At 56.9% G+C, this 21,773-nt stretch overlaps 1 protein-coding gene across 4 annotated transcripts; it reads right to left on the bottom strand.

Annotated features, from left to right (window-relative positions):
* Positions 1-1,513: 1,513 nt before the first annotated feature.
* On the bottom strand, positions 1,514-18,934 carry DAPK3 (death associated protein kinase 3). 4 transcript variants are annotated; one of them, XM_027586207.1, is made up of 9 exons: positions 18,874-18,934; positions 17,789-17,929; positions 11,957-12,317; positions 11,675-11,804; positions 11,335-11,383; positions 10,658-10,684; positions 7,829-7,981; positions 7,084-7,129; positions 1,514-6,657 (listed from the first exon to the last, which is right to left on the bottom strand). In XM_027586207.1, exons 2-9 carry the CDS (start codon positions 17,848-17,850, stop codon positions 6,121-6,123), a joined length of 1,365 nt encoding a protein of 454 aa, XP_027442008.1. In that variant the 5' UTR covers positions 17,851-17,929; positions 18,874-18,934; the 3' UTR covers positions 1,514-6,120. The 4 variants fall into 4 exon arrangements, with proteins under 4 accessions (XP_027442008.1, XP_027442010.1, XP_027442009.1 ...); XM_027586209.1 differs by lacking the exon at positions 18,874-18,934 and adding an exon at positions 18,642-18,775; XM_027586208.1 differs by lacking the exon at positions 18,874-18,934 and adding an exon at positions 18,538-18,664.
* Between the last annotated feature and the right edge of the window lie 2,839 nt (positions 18,935-21,773).

Consider the following 21,773-nt stretch of genomic DNA (forward strand, 5'->3'; position numbering starts at 1 on the left):
CACCTGGAGCTCCACCGTCCACAACATGTGGCCTGGCTGAAGCCCCCCAGAGCTCTCTGCGTGGCCACCCACAGACACTTGCTCATCTTCAGCATTTTGAGCAGTGGGCAGCTGGAAAGCAAGGCTCAGTAGGGGAGGGGAGCTTTCTGGACACCCCAGGGGGGAGGCACAATTGGCCTTTCTCCTGAGGGTGTGTCATGCCCACTGTCTTCCAAAGAGGGGACCCCCCCCAGGACAAAACTACCCAACAGAGGCAGCATGATCGCCCACAGGGCAGGGAGGTGAGGACATCGCGCTGCATGAGGCGGCGGCCGTCGCTGGCTCTCCCCCATGCAAGCCCCTGCCCACGGGTGTCCCTGAAGCCATCGGCCCTGCGTGGGCCCCGGGACGCCCTCCTCTGCCTCACCCTGGGTCCCAGCCCCTCTTGACCCTCTTCTCTGTTGGCCGCTAGCCTGGACAAGTGCTTTTTGCCCACGTGGGGAACCTTCTGGCAGGGCTGCCTGTCGCGCCTCATCCTGCAGGTGGGAACCCGCTGGGCCCGATTCTGCTGGGGTAGCAAGGCGGGGGCTCGGTCAAGGGCCAGCGGGGGACATTTCCTCGGCCTGGAAATCACAGCACTGACAGCTCCCGGCTGAGGGAGGCGAGGGCTGCAAATGGCCAGGTACAAACCAACTGGAGAAACCACCACCAGGGCCAGTTGTGAAATGCTCCGTGCACGCCCCGCCCTGTGCCCAGCAGCGGACATCTGTCACCACTTCAACCTCAGCCCCAGCTAGTTTCTGGGGGTGGCCTCAGACCTGGCGCTTACACAACAGAGACGTGCCCCCCAGGCCACCCGCAGTTCCGGGAGTCAGAAGTCTGGAATCCAGGTGGGGCAGGGCCACGCCCAGCCAGGCTCCAGGTGAGCCTCCTTCCTGCCCTCCCAGCTCCTGCTGTGGCCGGCAGTCCTTGGCACCACCTGGCTGCGGAAGCATGCACGGCTCCGATCTGTGCCCCATCCTCTAGGGATCGTCTTCACGTGGCCTCCTTAGGACACCTGTCACTGGATCCGCAGTCCAACCTCATCTTTGCCCATGACATCTGTGAAGACCCTGTTTTCAAATAAGTGTCCTTCCCCAGGTTCCAGGGTTTAGGAGCTGCTGCTCTTTCTGGGGAACACACTGCAACCCCCAGGAGCCACCCTGCGTGTATCTCCCCGCTTCCCGTTATCCTTCTGCCAACTGTACCTGGGGTCCCTCCGCGGATGACCAGGATCTAACGGAACATTCTATTCTCTCCTCCCACAACGCTCCTGACACCATGTGTGGGGCCCCTCTCATTAAGCAGATCTGATACTGCCTGGGGTCAGGGCTGACCCCACGGGCTCAGGGCTCCGCCCCACACACCTGCCCCCCATCCCAAGTCCAAGCCTCCTGCACTTCTGCCTGACCAGTTTTCGGGTCAGCCAGTGCATTCCCCCTCCTCGGGTTCAATAATTTGCTAGAACAGCTCACAGGGAAACAGTTTCCTTCCTAGATTACCCGTTTATTACAAAGGATATAACTCAGGAACAGCCAGGTGGAAGAGGGGTGCAGGGCGAGGCACAGGGCGGGGGTTAACAAGCTTAACCACTGTTAGTGGCATGGAGCACACTCACCCTGTCCTGCAGGCACCCCCACCCTCTGTCTCCAGGATTCTCCATCTCCCCACACAGACTCTGTCCCCACAAAGCACGGACTCCCCACCCCCTACCCCAGCCCTGGCTCCCACCCTCTCCTGTCTCTGTGGATGGGACTCCTCTGGGGACCTCCTGGGAGTGGGGCCCTGCAGGACGTGTCCCTCTCGGTCTGGCTCCTCTCACTGAGCATGGTATCGTCAGGGTCCCTTCCTTCCTAAGGCTGGATCATGTTCCAGCGCGTGGATGGACTGCACCGTGTTTATTGATTCATCCATCGATGGACACCTGGTTGCTTGCACCATTTGGCTGCTGTGAATCACATTGCTCCTCTACTCCTTGCTTTCAATTCTCCGTGGATGAGCCTGTTCTGGACGCGTCACCCACGTGGACTTACACCCCGTGTGGCCCTCTGTGTCTGGCGCCCACTCTGAGGGTCATGGGCTCGGGGTCCGTCCCCGTTGTGGCAGGGGTCAGAGTTTCTTTGTAACAGAACACTATATTCCAGGGTGTGGATGGGCCACGTCTTCTTTATCCATTCATCTGTTGGTGGACACTTTGGTTGTGTCCACCTTTTGGCTACTGCGACCAGCTCTGTTTTAAGCACTTTATATATCTTGATCCATTTCATCTTCAAAATCAACCCCTGCTGTTGGTTCTGTTCTGCCCGTTTCATAGAGGGGTACACTGAGCCATGGAAGATGTGAAACGACTTGCACGCCACCGCAGAGGAGCACCGAGTGAGAGCTGTGATTCTGGAGCTGCGCAGCGTGGCCCTAGTCACGACTGTGATGCCCGTGCCCACCCCGTGCCCTGTCTGCAGCTCGTGTCGGGGGATGCACGCTGGGAAAACCCAACCCATTGCCTGGGGACACCCGTGGCAGTGGCCTCGCCCAGCTCCGACTCAGCTTCCATCAGCTTCGACGCCTACTCTAACACCACACTTCATGATTGCAGAGCCCACCCTGAGCTCCCCCCAGGTCCTCAGTGTTGGCGATGGGGAAGGCGGAGTCGCCACCATTTTGTGGTTGGGCGCCTTTTGCAGGAGGGGGTAACTTGCCCGAGGTCGCTCTGCAATTAGAGAGCTTTGCTTTGAGACAAACACAAGCTTTAAATCCTCCCCTCCAACGAGCTTCACACACAACTGCAGTCAAAATCTCAGCCAACCTATGGGCAGGTCTGGCCTGATTCCCACCCGCTAGAGGAATGCAATCCATGGCTCCCTGGCCCATTCCTCCAACCCACCCCAAGAAACAGGCACGCCACCGCCCCCGCTCTGCACAACGCCAAACCAGACGGCAGGGAGCCCTCCCTGCACACTTGCGCAGTGGTCCACTCTCCTCAGAGCGGAAGGAAGATGGCGGCCCAGCACTACCACACATCCCAATCACAGCCCCTTAAAGAAGAGGGAATGAAAGCTTAGCAAGCACAGTGTGGCCTCAAAGGACGGGAGCAGGTGAATTGTTCAGTCAACCGACAAGGGGTTGTAGCTCACTTTCCTCAGTGTATCAGTCAGCTGCTGCCATGTAACACAGGACCGCTGAGAGTGGCTTAAACAACACACGTTCTCTCCAGTCTCCACGGGTCAGGAATCCAGGCATAGCTTACCTGGGTCCTCTGCTCAGCGTGTCTCGGGAGGCTGCGATCCAGGTGCCAGCCAAGGCTGAGTTTTATCAGATGGCTGAGTTTCATCCAACGGCTCCACTGGGGAAGAGTGGTCTGCTTCTGGGGCCACTCATGCGGTTGGTGGGCTTTCCTCCTTGCTGGCCACTCCTGGCTATCTGGGCCTCCCAACAAGCTCCCTTCATTGGCACCAGCGAGCCAAAAGTCTGCCAGCAAGGTGGAAGCCACAATCTTACATAGCCTAACACAAGAAGTGACCTCCATCACCTCTGCTGTATCCTGTTGGGTAGAACCCACCACTGGGCCAGCCCACTCTCGAGGGGCGACAGCGGGGGGCAAAGATCCACGGGGGCCATCTCAGAGTCTGTGGGCCAAAGTCCGGATTAGTAACTATCAGCCCCACAGGCTCTGCAAAAGGACAGCACTCTCTGCTAAGCACTGGCATGAGCCAGACGCCCTGGCTAGGTGCCGTGTGACCCCAAAGTGGCTCCCCATGCCCTCAAATGGTGGAATGAGGAACCTGGGGCTGGGCTGAGCGGAGCCACCAAGATAACCCAGGGAGGAGGGGTGGGGCCAAGTTGTTTCCAAAGCAAGGACGCCTGCCATTACCTAGTAGATGCCTGCCATTCAAGCCAGCAGCACAGGGGACTCTGGATACTGAAAGTGTAGGTCTAAGGCCAAAGTGAATTTCAGTTTCTACCCAATCTTAGAGCAGCTGGATGGGTGAGTCCTCCCTCCTCCCCCGCATCAGGACAGACGTCTCAACCTCCCGCCACCGCTGCACGGTGCCTGGCACAGAGCCCAGGACGTGCGAGGCCTGATCAGCACTGGCCGGACCGGAGCCGTCTGCCCGTCCTGGGCCCCCGCAAGCTCTGAAGGCCTACTGATCTCACACACACTACGCACATCTGGGCACCCCTCTCCCACAGCCGGACCACTGTTCTCTGCAGTGTGATACAGGGGGGCTGGCCGCTCAGTCATCATCCTAAAGGACCTGATGGCCAGACGCATGAGCAGGCCACACCAGGTCCTGGGCTGGACAGTCCAGCTGCAAAGGTCCGTCAGGGACAAGCAAAGACCTGAGGTCTGAGCAAAGAGCTGAAATTTACTGAAATGCGAAAACCTGATGCTGTGAACCAGAAAGAGATTAAAACGAGATAAATGTTATGGTAAGTCAGATCCAAATTTTTTAAATTAAAAAGACAAACAAGCAATGTGGCACGGGGTGTTTGGAATGAGGCAGTAAGAGGATGGTGCGGGCTCCTTCCTGGCACCACAGTCCAGACCCAGAGGCTGCAGTGATCAGCAGCAGGGGTGCCAAGCACGCCACACATCCCCTCCGAACGGACGGGGTGGGCTCTGTGCTGGGGCCCAAAGAGGGCAGGAAACCCCTCTGACCACCCTGGTTGCCTGGAAGCTTCCAGTTCATGACAAGGAAGTGAGACCAGCTGAACCCCGAGATCAGGGTGGCCTGCGCAGCCCCCCATGATGCCCTCTTCCTCCCAAAGAGCACCAGGGCAGCAGGGGAGATGCACAGACTTGCGAGCCTGCAAGGCACGGCCATGGGTGCCCGGGCCGGAGTGCACAAAGAGCCGTGCGTCAGGGAAGTGGGGCTTTATTTCCTTTAGGCTTGCAGCAGACACATGCACATGGGTACAACAGGGCTCGCAGAGGGGTACACAGTGGCTCACCCCAGCCCTGGGGCCAGGCCTAGGCACACAGGAGGACAGCCCAGTCAGACCCCACAGCCAGATCCTGAGGTCCTGGCCAGTGCCCCTGCCTGGTTCCTCCCCGCACTCGGCCCAGGACGGCCTCTGTCCCGGGAACTCTCGGGCTACAGGCTGCACAGGTGTCACTCTCTTAACCCGACCAACAGCTGAGAAGAACCAGCGCAGGGCACCACCCGCCGGGGACCCACGTTTTGGTGAAGCCCAGACCTTAGGCCCTTCCTCTGGCCCTTGACCCTGCTCGAGGGCGGCACCTAGTGGCGGACGATAGCACTGCCCGCGGCAACCCCCTCACCCCCTCTGGTCCAGGGCAACGGGGCTTTCTCCTCCCGCGGAGCTGCAGGGGCTGGACGGGCACTCAGGGGACCCTGAGCCTTCGCAGAGCATTCCAGGGGCCACGACTCCAATGGCCACGACCGCGAGCCCTGACAGTCCAAAAGGCAGCACTGGAACGGGGAGTAAAGCTGGGGTGCGACGGGGGCTGGGTGTGTCATCCCCGCATACTGGGCCGTGGGAGCTTCAGAGACGAGCGTGGGGCCATGACGGCGCCTCACCCCGCACCTGGGACGCCCTGGGCTTCTGCATCAGGGTACGGCACCCGGCCACACACACTCTCAGTAGCCCCTCCAAACTGACACCTCGAGGGCTGGGCCATCCCCTCCATTGGCCCTGGTGCTAGCTCAGTGCTGGGGGCACAGTGAGCATGGGGGATGAAGAGAGCCGGGTCAGAAACCACCTCCACCGCGGACCCCGGGGGAGCCACCTCCTGTCTGGTGTCCAGCAGAGGCCGTTGAGGCCCCTCTGATGCCAAGCCCCGGGCCCTGGGCAAAGCCCCCTACACAGGCCCCGCACACAGAGGCTGCCCCCCGCCAGCCAGCCGTTTGCAGAGCCCAGAGTCCCCTGGGTGACGCTGCCCCAGAACCCCCCCGAGTTGCCAGGGCCGTGGGACAGAGGAGCTAAGTGGCCTCGAATTCCCAGCCCCATGGAGCGCGTCCCAGCCCAGCACCCCTCCCGCCCCGGCCCCCCCAGCTCAGGAAGCCCCAGGGCCGGCCCGGGGTGACAGAGGCCCACACTGCGGGTGCCCTCCGCCCCGCGCCCCTCCCCCCACCTGCAGCTCTAGCGAAGGCCGCACTCCACGCCCTGCAGTTTCTCCTGCTCCATGGCGCGCACCAGATCCTGCACGAAGCGCATCTCGGAGGCCACCTGCTTCGCCAGGGCCTCGTAGCGGTTCTCGAGGCGGCTGAAGCGGCGCTTGAGCCCACTGGCCCCCAGCAGGGCACCCTTAGCCTCTTCCTGGGCCTGCCGCTGCAGTGCCTCGGTCTTGTGCAGCTCCTGCCGCAGCCGCCGCAGGTCCTGGCCGATGCTCTCGTTCTCTTCCCTGTACCAGGCCTCCTTCTCCTCGTAGATGGCCGTCAGCGCCTCGATGTCCTCGTGGAAGAGGCGCCGGCTGTGCTCCAGGCCCCGCAGGCCCTCCTCCGCTGCCGCCACCTCCTCCAGCACCTTGGAGAAGCGCTCGAAGTTGACGTAAGTGTTGTTGGGGGGCATGCTCGAGTGGGACTTGATGGTGTACTCCTTGAGGCGCGCCGTCTTCAAGCGCCGCCGCTCGGGCTTCCGGCCGCTGTCTTCACGCCGCACGTTCCGCCGCCGGATTGCCTGCAGAGACAGAGGCCCGTGGCCTCAGCAGGGGCGGGGCAGCCACCGAGGGCCACATGCAGCCTTTGGCCGGCTTTCCCAGATACCGTTCTACCAGCACATGGCTCTGGCGCTCTCCTGCTAGGAGGGCAGAGCTCAGCAGTCACGCCAGAGATGGCAGCGAAGAAAACACAGACTCTCTGGCCCTTTAGGGAAGGTTGATGCTCCTGGCCGAGACGCCACCCATTCCGGAAGTTTCTGTGGGAGGGAGCCCTGCTGCGTGCAGAGCGGCTGAAGAGCCAGCCGGGCACTAGAGGGAGGCCAACACCACCTCGGGGCACACCCCACGCCCGATGCCACTCAGGCCCACTCCCCCGGGGGCCCTCCCCAGACAGAGGCCATGTCACCCTTGCCATCCTTGAGTGGGAGCTGCCCCGCCCACCTCACCTTGATCCAGGAGTGCTCCAGGCTCTGGGCGATGGTCATTCTTCTCCTGGAAGAGCCCCCCACCCTGGTTAGTGCCACGCATGCTATGTGCCCTATCCTCCCATGAGGCTGGCGGAGAGACAAGCAGACAACAGGGAAGGGATTTTCCAGGCTCTCCCCCGCACCTCTGCTCTCCATCCCCACCTCTGATGACTCCTACACACGGACCCCTAGGGACTCCCCTCCAGCCTGGGGGCAAGTCCCTGAAATGCCCTTGAAACTACCTGTGATCTCCAGAGTGCATGCTCCACTCAGCCAGCAAGGAGCCCATGAAGGGGCCAGTGGGGGCGCAGGCCCCGGGGTCTTCCATGCTTTCTGAGGGGTTTTGTGAAGTGGGGTGAGACCAGACGCTGGGGCTCGCCAACTCCGGCGCCCACAGGAGGGACCAGAGAGATGGAAGGAATGAGCGGCTCGCACCAGGGGAGGGCTGTCAGCAACAGGAGCCCCTCTCTGTGAATGAGGGCTCCATGATGCCAGAAGTTTTAGATTTTCCTGGGAAAAGTACCCAAGGAATTTGGAATTTCACACGAAAACTAAAATATCGGCAAGGAATTAACAGCTCTTCAAGACACAGTGGGAGCCAACGTGAGCATCCACTGCTGACCCCAACTCCCAGTTACGCGGAGGGGACAGCATGGAGGGACACGTTCTTGGGGAGCCGGAAGGCCTTCCCTGCCAGCCCCCCTGCCCAGCCCGGCGTTCCTACTTGGGGTCTTTGACAAGCAGCCGGCGGATGAAGTCCTTGGCCAGCTCGCTGGTGTTGCTGAAGTATTCCTCGTCAAAGTCATAGTTCACAGCCGAGATGTTGGTCAGGGTCTCCTGCTTGGTCTCACCCAGGAACGGGGAGGCGCCACTCAAACTGGAAGGAGGACAAAGGGCTCAGCGTCCCCGGCACTTGGTCCCTGTCACCTCAGGGGCCAGACACAGAGGAAAGCGGATGCTGGGCCCTGAGCTCCCCTGCACACCCACATTCCCCCAGAACCTGCCCCCAACCAGCCCCCAGCGTCCCACCAGGAAGCACAAAAATGTCATGCTCAGCCACTGATGGGCACTAAAGAGGGGGCAAGTGTCTCTAAGGAAGCTGGAAGCATCTGCCCCAAACGTTTAGTGAATACAGAGGAAAAGCTGGTGACTTCCCAGGAGGGTGTCCTGGCCAACACCATGCCAGCCGGGCAGGGTGCCACGTCACCAGAGATGACACAAGGATATCATGTGCATCCTGAGCAGCTGTGCTGGGGGGCCACCCCACCCCCCCATGGGGCTCTGGGCACAAGGCACTGTGACGTATAATAAGAAATACACTTCTGGTCCTCACCCGTCCTCAGGCACAGAGCTCCCATAAGCCTCGTACTCTCCTAAACACTAAGAACTAAGAAGGTGGGAGCACCTGTTATGATATTCGGTCTCTAGCCTCGGTTTCTGAAGTGGTTGCAAGGTGATAAGATGAGAAGAACCCTTTGCCGTCCATCACAAGCCCCTTTCAGCCACACCGGAGTCTACCCGAACGTGGCCACTTTTGGATGGAAGGGCCCTAGATGACCGCGGGCTGGGGCTGGGGGCCAGGTGAAGCAGCCATGGGGTTAGTAGGATGGATCTGCTGGCCCCATCCCTGACCTCTGGGGCAAGAAGAGGGGCTGGAGATTGAGTTCGTCACCGACAATTTAATCACTTGTGCCTCCACAATGGAACCTCCGTGAAATCCCTCAACGAAAGGGCTCGAAGTTTCCAGCTGGATTCTGAATGCCTCCATGTGTGGAGAAGAGTGCATACCTCCAAGTCCACAAAGACAGGAGCTCCTGTGCTCGGAGCCCTCCCAGACCTCGCCCTACGTGCCTCCTCATCTGGCCGCTGGTCCATATCTATGACCTTCATAACTAATTGGTACCAATAAGCACACTGTTCCGAGTTCTGGGAGCCGCTCCGGCAGGCTCTCCAGGCCAAGGGGGCTCATGGGAGCCTCTGATCTAACAACCTGGCCTGTGGCTGGCGGCTCAAGTGGGACCAAGCCCTGAGCCACCTCCAGGCAGAGGGCACCAGAACCGACTAAAGCTGTGGGACACAGTCTTGGGTGCCCCAAGATGGGTTTTTTAAATATTTTTCAGTTTTGTTTCTATTTTTTTTTAATTTTTTAAGATTCTATTTATTTGACAGAGAGACACAGTGAGAGAGGGAACACAAGCAGGGGGAGTGGGAGAGGGGGAAGCAGGAGCTGAAGGCAGATGCTTAACGACTGAGCCGACAAGGCGCCCCCTAGTTTTTGTTTTTAAAGATCGAGGTAAGGGGCGCCTGGGTGGCTCCGTCAGTTAAGTGTCTTCCTTCAGCTCCTGCTCAGGTCATGATCCCAGGGTTCTGGGATTAAGCCCCATGTCAGGCTCCCTGCTCAGCCGTGAGTCTGCTTCTCCCTCTCCCACTGCCCCTTCCCGTTTGTGCTCACTCTCTCTCCATAAAATGAATAAATAAAATTTTTTTTTTAAAGACTTTATTTGATAGAGACACAGCGAGAGAGGGAGCACAAGCAGTGGGAGTGGGAGAGGGAGAAGCAGGCTTCCCGCCGAGCAGGGATTCCGATGTGGGGCTCGATCCCACATGACCGGAGCCTAAGGCAGATGCTTAATGACTGAGCCACTCAGGCACCCCAAAAATAATTAAAGGCTTAAAAAAAAAAAAATCTTAAGAAACCTTCAGGGTGTGGGGCATCTGGGTGGCTCAGTGGGTTAAGCGTTGTATTCGGCTCAGGTCACGATCCCAGGATCCTGGGATCAAGCCCCTCATCGGGCTCCCTGCTCAGCAGGAAGCCTGCTTCTCCCTCTCCCGCTCCCCCTGCTTGTGTTCCGTCTCTCGCCGGGGCTCTGTCAAATAAATAAATAAAAATCTAAAAAAAAGAAACCTTCAGGGTGGATCACTAGGCCACCTGACAAGAGAAGAAAGAGCAGTGGGGGCCTGCTTAACACAGGGATGGAGGTGAGAACAGTCCAACCGTGGCGCCTGAGGGAATAGGTCAGGGAAACCTCTTCCGCACAGAGCAGGGTTTTCCAGGAGCCTGAGACAGGAAATCACCTTTCCCTCCTATACAAATTCATTTGTTTACTCATCCACCCATCCACAACCCACCCACCCATCCATCCACCCATCTATCATCCATCCATCCACCCACCCACCCACCCATCCATCTATTCACCCACCCATCCACCATCCAACCATCCACCCATCCACCATCCATCCACCCATCTACCATCCATCCATCCACCCACCCACCCACCCATCCACCATCCATCTATTCACCCACCCATCCACCAACCAACCATCCATCCATCCACCATCCAACCATCCACCCATCCACCATCCATCCATCCATCCATCCATCCACCAACCAACCATCCACCCATCCACCATCCATCCACCCATCCACCCACCCACCCACCAAGTTCACTGAGCACTGTGGTGGGTCAGAGCCCACGGTCCCTGTCCCTGCCCAGAAGCCTTCCTGACCCAGCAGGGCCCCAGGAAACGCAGGAAGCACCAACCAGGCACTCACAGGATGTAGGTGATGACTCCGATGCTCCTGGACAGAGCACACAAGAAGAGAGGAATAGTCAGCTCAGTGGTGGGGGTGGCACCCCAATTCCCAGAATCTCTACCTGGCCCAGATGGGGAAGCCAGAAGCCCATGGCCTGTTCTGCTCTCCTTCCAGGGTCTGCATGGCCTCCACTAAGGGCACTCCTCCCTCAGCTCTGGGTATCTCAGGACTGGGAACCCGAGCTCATCTGGCCACACCCACCCTATCAAGGCTCAAACTGGGCAGGGGAGAGGTTGGGGCAGATGCGGGACTCTGTGCCTGCCGTGCTCCAAGCGGGGCTGACAAACTCTTCCTACAAAGGGTGAGATAGCAAATATTTCAGGCTTTCTGGGTCACAGTTTCTGTCCCTTATTTGTCTGTTTTGTGTTTAACAACACCTTAACAAGAAAACCATTCTGAGCTCACGGACCTGCCCTGGCTGGCGGGCCATCATTTGCCGACCCCCGTTCCAAGGCAGTGGTCTGTCTTGCCCACACCCAACAGCCAGGCGGATGGGCTACATCCCAGCCTGAGGCTGTGGCCTGGCAGCTCCCAGGCTGAGGGGCTCCCTGAGGAGCAAAAGGGCTACATGCCAGGCATGTGTGTGCTGAGCTCAGCGCCAGGCAGCCCTGGCCCCACCACTCCCCACCACTCACCACATGTCCGCCTCCAGACCCAGGGGTTCATAGTTGACGATCTCTGGAGCTGCAGGGACAGGGAGACGGAAGGGGCAGGGTCAGATCCTGGTATATCTGAGGCAGCACAGGGGATATGGCCAGAGGGAGGAGCAGGGCCCACCTGGCGGAGGGGGCGCGGGGGGCAGGGTGGCTCTGGGCCAGGAAGGCCCAACCTCCACGTGCCTGACACCAGGACTCGGGAGAGGAAATCAGGGGGGTGGGCCAGATGCCCAGGGCCAGGCCCGAGGCGCCCCCACAGGCCAGGAATCCTCAAATGGCCCCACAAACCCTGGCCCCAAGGCACTATGCAGAGCCATACCCACGAATTCGGGGGTGCCAAAGATATTCTTGAACTCATTCCCTGCTTCAATCTTGTGCGCGATGCCAAAGTCGATGAGCTTGATCCGTGGGTTGGGCACGTTCTTGTCCAGCAGCATGATGTTTTCTGGCTGGGGATATAGCAGGTCTGTTGCTCTGCCAGCCCAGCGTCCCCAGGACAGCCCCGAATCTCCCCTGGGAACCCCCAAGAGGTCACCAGCCTGCATTCTGCGCTGTAAGAGCTGGACCCCCTCCCCGGACCCACCACCCTGCTGGGGCCCACCTTGAGGTCAAAGTGGGCGATGCGCTTGGAGTGCAGGTAGTGGACGCCATCCAGGATCTGCTTGAGGAACTGAGTGGCCTCGTCCTCCGTCAGTGACTCCTTTTCCGCCAGGAAGTCGAAGAGCTCCCCACCCGAGACCAGCTCTAGGATGAGCACCACGTCCGTCTTGTTCTCAAAGATGTCGTGTAGCGTGATTATGTTGGGGTGCCGGATCTCCCGCAGGATGTTCACCTCTCGTTCGATCTCCTCCCGGCTGACGCCCCGCCGGCTGGATGACAGACGGCGCTTCTTGATGAACTTGGCCGCATACTCCTTCCCGGTGCCCTTCTGTCGGCATTTCCGTACAATGGCAAACTGGCCACTGCGGGGACAGAGGAGTGAGCAGGGGCCCGGCGAGGAACTGGGGAGGGGACGGGGCTTCTGCGACAGCACCTCCCGGCCCCGCCAGGTGGCAGGTGAGCTGCTAGGTGGGTCCAAAGCAGCCATGGCAGGTCTGCCAGGCAGAGAGCAGGGAAGTGCCTCAGTGTTTACAAAAGGGAACTGAGTCCATCCCGGGGCCGGTGGGATCCCAGGCAGCCAGGAGAAAGCGGCCGACAGGAGGTGTTTCCTCGGGCACAGTGGGCAGGAGGCCCTGAGAGCTGGCCACCCTGCTCGCCACCTGTGTCAGAGGAGGGGGCTGAGGGGTGGGGCGGCCGAGAGGGATTTTTTTTTTCTCTTTAACATTTTATTTATTTGACAGAGAGAGAGACAGCGAGAGCAGAAACTCAAGCAGGGGGAGTGGGAGAAGGAGAAGCAGGGAGCCCGATGCGGGGCTCGAGCCCAGGCCCCTGGGATCATGACCTGAGCTGAAGGCAGACGCTCAACGACTGAGCCACCCAGGCGCCCCAGAGGGGTTCTTTTATGTGATGTAATTCTACACTGATTTGACTTTCCATAGTCTATTTTGTCATGTTTAAAAACCTAAGAAAAGGGGCACCTGGGTGGCTCAGTTGGTTAAGTGACTGCCTTCGGCTCAGGTCGTGATCCTGGAGTCCCGGGATCGAGTCCCGCATCGGGCTCCCTGCTCGGCGGGGAGTCTGCTTCTCCCTCTGACCCTCCCCCCTCTCATGTGCTCTCTCTCTCTCATTCTCGCTCTCTCAAATAAATAAATAAAATCTTAAAAAAAAAAAGAAACCTAAGAAAAAACTTAAAAAGCCACTGACTTCTTATTTAACCGGTCAAGTAAGAGGAACACACACATTTTCAAACTGACAGAGAGGACAGGGGCCAGGGCCTGCACCCACAGAAACCGTTTCCACACACCTCTGCAGTTCCTTCCAATGTCTGCCCAAGAGAAATGACAACAGAAATCCACAGAGTGGTTCTACACAAATCCTCAGTCAGCACGATTCCCAGCAGCCTCAAGGGGGAAACAACCAGATGGCGATCGACAGATGAATACATGTCCACCACCTACGGACACGTCAATCGGCCGCGAACAGGAGCAAGCTGCCCACACGTGCTGCCCCGGGGACGGACCCCGAGCCCACGACGCTCAGGGAGGGAACCAGACCCAGAAGGCCACACGGGGTGTGAGTCCACGTGGGTGACACGTCCGGAACAGGCTCATCCACGGACGGGAAGGGGGCTCGTGGGGGACGGGGGCTGGGGAGGGGTGGGGAGGTGACAGCTAATGGGGACAGGATTGCTTTTGGGTGATGGAATATTCTAGAATTATTTAGGGTAACAGCTGCAAAACCCTGTAAATACACTAAAAGATCACTAGCTTGCACACTGTAAATGGGTGAACTGTACAGTACGTGGATTATATCTCAAGAGAGCAGTTATTAAAAGAGACAGAAATCCTATTTACTGTACCCCAGGGAGCTGTCCAATGTCCAAATTATTTTGCTATCCAAGAACTTAGTTATATTAACTTACTTTAACTCAAAAGCTGGCTGAAAAAAGCCAGACAATAAATATTTTTAGCCTTGTGGGCCATGTGGTTTCTGTCATAATTCTTATGCGTTTTTACAACCTTTTAAAAAAATAAAAAAACATTCCAGGTTCAGAGGCAGGCAGGATCACACTAGGCTGGGGCCGGATGTGCCCACAGGCCGTACTTTGCTGACTCCACATAAGCGGGGACCAAGTGCAAGACAAAGCACACACTCCTGAAAGAAAACATCAAGGCACCACCAGGGATCAAGAGAAAAGAGACAGGGAGGTGAGGGGGAGGGCTCCGAGGAAGGAAGGGCAGAGATGGGGACAGGCGGGGGTTAGGCTCTCTGAAGCTGGCAACAGCAGAGGCAGGTGAGGCCAGGCAGAACGAGCCTAGGAACAGGACACACAGACGAGCGAGGGACCCAACGGGGTTTGGGCGATAAGTGGACCAACCCATGGTGCCAGCACAGATGTGTTCTACCCCCGCTCAATCGGAAGATGGGAGACGTTCAAGATGGGCAACCTACTAACACAGTGGGCTGAATGATGGCCCCGCCAAGGACACCCACGGGTGAAACCCAGAACCTGTCAACAGATCACGGCTTCTGGTAAAAGGGACCTTGGCAGGTGGAAGCAAGTCAAGGCCCCTGTGGTGGGGGTGACCCTGGGTTCCCGGGGGCCAGGATCCTCATGAGGTCCTCAGGAGAGGGAGGCAGAGGGTGGGAGTCCCAGAGATGGGAAGACCCCATGCTGCTGGCGGTGAGGATGAAGGGGGGGCCACGGGCCAAGAAAAGGCTGGAGTCGGGTCTCCCTGGGGCCCTGGGGGGAACCAGCCCTACAGGTCTGTTTTAGACTCCAGACTCCCAGACCTTTCACATAATTGCACGTCCTTCTAGGCCACTGAATTGTGGTGATCAGTGACGGCGGTGACAGGAGACTCAAACACTCATCCAAAAGCCAAGTGTGCAGGTCAGCCAAGAAAGGCAGTGCTCCTGGTCAGGGCTCATCCCCCTACCTCCTGAACCTGCCACAGAGGTCCTTGGGGGACACTACTCTCCTGCCCCCTCCATGTCTCCACCAACTCTCCCCTACCCGAAATGCTTCCCCTCTCTTCTGCCTGCACTAGCCAAGCAAGTCCCACAACAAATCCCCGATGGGAATAACATCGAATTCTGAACGTTCACCCCATGCCGGCGGCACTGGGCTAAGTGCTGGACGTGGGGCCTCATTTTCAGATATGAGGACTGTTCTCCCCTGCTTTATTCTAAGGGAAACTAACAAATGAAAAGGAGTAAGACAGGGCTCATGGGAATAGGCAAAAAAATGCTATTACAGGCTAAACTGGGTACCTCAAAAATCCTTGTTGAAGTCCTAACCCCCAGCACCTCAGAGCGGGACTATCCAGAGACAGGACCTTAAAAAGGTGATTCAGTTAAAATGAGCTTACATAGGGCGCCTGGGTGGCTCAGTCGGGTAAGCGTCAGGGTCCTGGGATCGAGTCTGGCAACAGGCTCCTTGCTCAGCGGGGGGTCTGCTTCTCCCTCTGCCCCTCCCCGCTGCTTGTGTGTGCTCTCTCTCATGCCCTCTCTCAAATAAATAAAATCTTTAAATAAAATAAAATAAAATGAGCTCACAGGAGTGGGATGAATCCAATCTGACCAGTGTCCTTTTAAGAGAAGAGAAGAACACATAGACACAGACAGACAGCCAGCCCTGTGAGGCCATGGGGAGAAGATGATCATCTGAGAGGCACCTCAGGAGGAACCAGCCCTGCGGACACCTTGATCTTGGACCTCCTGCCTCTAGGCCCGGGAGAGTATGAATCTCTGCTGCTCACGGAGCCCCATCCACAGTACTTTTCTGTGGCAACCCAAGCCCACACAAGTGCACACACCACTCTATGAAGTGGAAGCCAGAGCGGAAGTCCACGTTGTCAACCCACAGAGTGATTTATTTCCCAAGACTATCAGCGTGAAGGTGAACTAGGAAGAAAGAATCCCTAACCCCTCCCAAGCACACATACAAAGAAAGTGGCTTCCAGTTCATGCGGCCCCATCCCCCTGGGACAAGAAAACGTGGCCCTGCTTTATTTGTGGTCCTCATCACCACGAGGATGCCGGGCTGCGAATTACCCAAAGACAGTCCGTAATTAGCCCCGGGGAAGACTCTGCCTCTGAAACTGAGAGCTTCTGCGGCAGCCACCTGCCGAGGTGCAGAGCGAGCATGGGAGAGGATGCTGTCCGGGCACAAGGGTGCACGTCTTCCTGATGCACAGGGCCCCGCCCCACTGGGACATCTACTGGGCCTCTGCCAGGGGGGCAGGCGGAAGCCTAATGCCCACCTCTGGTTCCGGCACACCTGGGCTTTGCAGCCAGCAGGGCTTGGTCTCAGGGCTAGAATCCCACATGGCCACTTCCAGCCTGCGTGGCCTGGGGCAAGCTGCTTCCCTCCTCTCGGCCTCCGCTTCTTTATAAAACAGGGAGAGCAGGCGCACCTGCCTGGTAGCTCTTTTCGTAGGTGAACGAAAGTAACGGAAAGACAGACTAGAACTTGGGATGTCCAAACGACGTCTGTAACCCATATAAACTGCGGCACGGCATGCGCAGCATCTGTGCCTCTAGCTGTTCACCTCACAGATCTCCGAGCACATGTGGGATCACTGGACAGAGCCGTGCCGCCCAAGATGACAGCCACCAGCCACGCAGTGGCCTGCACACCAGTCTGAACCGAGATGTGCTGGAAGCGTGTATCACACACCAGATTTCAAAGGCTTCACATCCAAAAAAGGTGGTAAAATCCTTCACCTGTAATTTTTGTTGCGCTTACAAGTAAAATGATAATAGTTCAATCTACTGGGTTAAATAAAATATATTAATCATTAAAACGGACCCAGCTACTACAAAACTTCAGTACGCCTCCAGAGTAGCGAACATTCTACAGGCTGCGTAATGCTCCAGAGGCAGTGGGGCTGGACCATTGAAGAAACTTCCCATAAAATCCTTACAGCGACTACCCCTGTTCTTAGGTCACTGGGTCTGTGCACATACATATTCCTGTGGAATTAATTCTTAACAGTGGAATCGGTGGGTGAAGGGGCATATACGTGGGACATTTGGCTGACTTTGGCCAAGCCACCCTCAGCGGGAGGACCTAACACATTTCCAACAATAAAGGATGAGATGGAGGGGCGGGGGGGGGGGGGGGGGCCTACATTCTCTACCACTCTATTAAGGAAATTCCTAAAGGAGGGACTTCAGAATCCCAAATGAGCCTGAAACACTTTCTCAGCCAAGGCGTGAGACACGACTCAGTTATTTACATTCCCTTTTGGTGACATCATGGGGCTGGTCCGCAGCGAACTCACCAAATAAGGTCTGAGGCTGGGGGGGGGGGGGTGGGGACGGATGGTGCCTGACTAGTCTGAGGCACGGTGTTCTCAGGGGACACTCCGAGGCCCCGCCAGACAGGAAATCAGCTGCCTGGCTGGAATGGGAAACCTCCGCTCTTTCCCACAAGAATGCTAAACAATTGGCAGGGACGTGGGCCCAGACAGGAGGCCTCTCCTGCAAATGTGCACGAAAACCAATCATCTCCCTCAAGAGAGGATTAAATAGAGGGACACACCTTTACCAACAAACGTTGCCACCACCTACTGTTCTCCCGCCACATGGCAGGAACCCTGGTAGGTGCTCCATGTGCTCAACTCTATTTCTCCCCAGTAGAGGTCAAAACAGGAATGTGCAGACAGGGCCACCTGACTCCAAAGCCTAAATTCCTTTGGCCAGCACAGGCCACTGACTCATTCCTTCTCGGAGAGGAGGATGAAGGACGGGGCGGAGGGATACTATCCAGAAACCCCGCAGTGCCCCCTCTCCCATGTCCCGAGCTCCAGCGGCCGGCCCTGCTCACCTGCCCAGCTCCTCCCCCATCTCATAGTAGTCTTCTACGTCTTCCTGCCTGAACGTTGACATGGTGGGCGGCCTGCTTTCTGGTGCCTTCCCTTCGCTCAAGGCTGGAGACAGGACCTCAGGGAGTCCCCTAGCTGTGACCCTGGAGGAGAAAGGGGAAATAGGGAAGAAGTGAGACACCAACTACTACTCTTAGCTACACAGAGCAACCTCCCCCACCCTGCGCCCCCAAACGAAGTTCCATGCTCCTCATAAAAGGCACATGCATGTGGCAGGCCGGGTACTTTCCCGTTACCTCACTTGGACACCACACCACACCGTCTCTGGAAGCCCCACTGTGCAGGCTTGGCCCCAAAACTACCCCCAGGCCCACACCTCTGGCTCCCCACACACTGCCCCAGCCCTTCTCTGCCTCTCCCTCCTAGGCCTCTCCCAACCTGCTCATCCAAAGCACCCCCCCCACATTCCTGCAAGTTCCCCCCCCAACTCTGCACACCCGGGGCTCCCTTGCACCTGTCCAACATCCTAAGCCGTTCCAATGCCAACACCCCCCACCTCCCTGCCCACCTGCGACCTTAACCCCTCCTGTCCTCACCCATCCCCCCCACAAACCCCTGACCACAGATCTCTTAAGACCTTCCTCAGCGGTGTGCTAAATTCCTCGGGAACTGAACAATGGCTTCCAAACTCCGGCCAGCCCCCTACCCACGGTCGCCTCCCCCTGACCTCCGCCGTCCCGACAGCACTAACCGCTTCCCCGCTCCTCGAAGGCACCCCTGCAGAGGCCCGCATCCCGTCTCCCCCACCCGCAAAGGGCCACATCTCAGAGTCTCCTCCACTGTCTTTTCCCCAACCTTCGGACAAGCTCCAGGGTACACCGCCACGGCCCTCTCCACAGGCCCCTCCAAGCCCTAACGTCCGGGTTCGAGCGTCTCCAAGGCCGCCACGCCCCTCACAAGCCCCGACCCAGCCCCTTCTCCTGCCGGCTCATCCCAAGGAGGTCCCCGAACGTCCCCCCCGCGCCCCCGAAACGCCGCCTCGGCCTCCCCCGCCCGCCGCCGGCCACGAGTCGCGCCCGCTCCGCACCGTCCGCGGCCCCGCGCCCCGGCCGGCCCTCTGCCGCGCTGGCCACCGCCGCCCTCTCCAGCCCCGCCGCCTCGGCCGCCGGGACGCACCGACCTGCGTCGACGTCGCCGCGTCAGCCAGTGCCCGCCCCCGGGAGGGGGGTCCCGCCGCCCATTGGTCTACGCGCCCGCCCCTCGTGACGCCCCGCCCCCCCGCCTCCTTCCAGGCCCAGCGGGCTGGAGTCCGATCCTCCGGATGATGTATTGCCACTGGCCGGCAGGCTCGCCTTCGGCAGCGGATTGGCTGGAACGGACGCCGGTCACACTTAGGAAGCCGGAAGGCCGACTTCCGGCCTCTGGGCCACCCCGCCCGCTCTCCTCTGACCCCGGTCCTGAAGCTGAGGGGTGCGATGCCGAATTGCTGCGTCCCTCCTCCTGCCTTCCTTGAGCACGAGACAAGCGAATGAGAGGCCCAGCTCCCGCATGGCCGCTCCTGGGGTGGACCCCGGGACCACTTTAGTCCCTGAGTTGCAGTTTCCCCCTTTGTAAAATGTTACCCACATGCATAAAATGTTACCCAAATGCATAAAATGTAAATGAAATCAGTCAGGTGTTGCCATTCATGCTTGATTTTTCTGACGCGTGTTGTCTCAAGACACACGATAGAACAGCTAGTTAGTAGGTACCAATCAACCATCTTAGGAGGTAAAACATGTTAACATTTCTCCGGTTCTGCAGGTGGGGAAGCTGAGACCCAGAGAGGCTAAGTAACCCACCCGAAGTCACACAGCCAGGAAATGGCATAGCTGAGAAATCATTGCCAGAAAGCCCTGAACCACTGCAGATGTCATCTCACGAAAGACCCCAAGTCTTGACTTTCGCAGCCTACCGTGCCCTCGTGCCATTCTCTCCCCGCTCACTCCACTCCCAGCTCATCTGCCCTCCTTCTGACTTCAAACATTGCACTCCCACCCAGGTATTTGCACAAGCTGTCCCGTCAGCCTGGATTCTTGCTTCAAACACCTTCTCCCGGACCCGTTGCATCAATAATTAACTACATCTTACATTAGATGCAATTATTACCTCTTAGGTTAGTATGGCACGCTTGTCAGAACTAACAAACCATCAGTAATACATTCTCATAACCAAGTCCGTACTTCATTCAGATGTCTTCCCCACCGTCCTTTCCCTGTCTCAACAAATCCCATCCAGAATCCCACATATTATTTAGTCCTTAGGGTCCTCTTTGTTGTTTCTCAGACTTTCCTTTTTTCCTATTTTGATGACTTCGACAGTTCGGAGGAGGACTGGTCAGGTATTTTGTAGAATGTCCCTCAATTGGATTTTTTTTTTCCCCATAGACTGGGGTGATGGGTTTTAGAGAGGAAGACCAAATGCCCTTCTCATGACACCGTATCACAGGTCCAGGCTATCGACATGACATTGCTGTTCACATTGATCTTGGTCACCTGGTTCCATGTCTGTCAGGTTTCTCCAGAATAGTTTTTTCTCCTCCCCTTTCCATACTGCATTTTTTGGAAGAAAGTCGCTTGTGCATAGCACACTTAATGAGTTGGAACATCATTTTCCTTGTAAAAAAACAAAACAAAACCCTGACAAACTATAGTAAATTAGACTTGGGTATATGGCATTTTCTCAAAAACGAACAATTAGAATCTGTCACTTCAAGGGAAACAATTGACAGGATTTGTTGCCAATGGTACATTTTAGCTTATTTTTTTTATAAAGGTTTTATTTATTTGACAGAGACACAGCCAGAGAAGGAACACAAGCAGGGGGAGTGGCAGAGGGAGAAGCAGGCTTCCCGCTGAGCAGGGAGCCCAATGGGGGGCTCGATCTCAGGACCCTGGGACCATGACCTGAGCCGAAGGCAGAGGCTTAACGACTGAGCCATCCAGGTGCCCCAAATTTTTGCTTTTAAGCAAAAAAAAATTAGTATTTCAAAGCTTGCTTGAGTTTCCAACACTTCTCTGATGAAAGTTAACAAATGGGACTTTTCAATATATTTTTAATGAGATGTGTCAACAATCTGAAAGCAGCAAACTTGGTATACCAGTATTTCCAAGGGATCAATCCATGTTACAAAAGCCTGCATGGGAAAACGACGCCTTCAAAGTGCAAGAGGGGCCAATGGAGTTTAACAGTAACGAAAAGCTCGCTAATATGGTCTCAAATACCACACTGTAATTATTCTTTAAGAAATTACCCCTTGTGTTGGGGCGCCTGGGTGGCTCAGCCTGTTAAGCGTCTGCCTTCGGCTCAGGTCATAATCCCAGGGTCCTGGGATTGAGCCCGTCAGGCTCCCGGCTCCGCAGAGCTTGCATCTCCCTCTCCCTCTGCCTGACGCTCTACCCATCTGTACTATCTCTGTCAAGTAAGTAATATCTTTAAAAAATATATTACCGGGGCGCCTGGGTGGCTCAGTTAAGCGGCTGCCTTCAGCTCAGGTCATGATCCCAGGGTCCTGGGATCGAGCCCATCGGGCTCCATGCTCGGCGGAAGCCTGCTTCTCCCTCTCCCACTCCCCCTACACTGTCAAATAAATAAATCTTTAAAGAACTTGAGTTTTGGCGTTCCATCAAAGAACACCCACAATTCCGATAACAGTTCTTAAAGGGCCTTTCTTTTCCATGCACAGGAATGAAGTTGGATTCTCTCCATAGAATCCAACCAAAACCACATTATCACATTTAACACAACAGGTATGAGAATCCGGTTGTCCCCGAAAAAGCCAGAGATTTCGGGGATTTGAAAAAAGGTAGGCTCCTACTCTTCCAATTTTTGTTTCAGAGGGTTCTTTTCTTCATGAAGATGTTAACGCATAATGGATTTGTTATATTTAAATAAAATTATATTTAAATTTCCCAATTTTAATTCCTAAACATGGTAAATACCAGTAGA

This window comes from Zalophus californianus, chromosome 1 (assembly GCF_009762305.2).
Source record: "Zalophus californianus isolate mZalCal1 chromosome 1, mZalCal1.pri.v2, whole genome shotgun sequence".
NCBI classification, from domain to species: Eukaryota; Metazoa; Chordata; class Mammalia; order Carnivora; family Otariidae; genus Zalophus; species Zalophus californianus.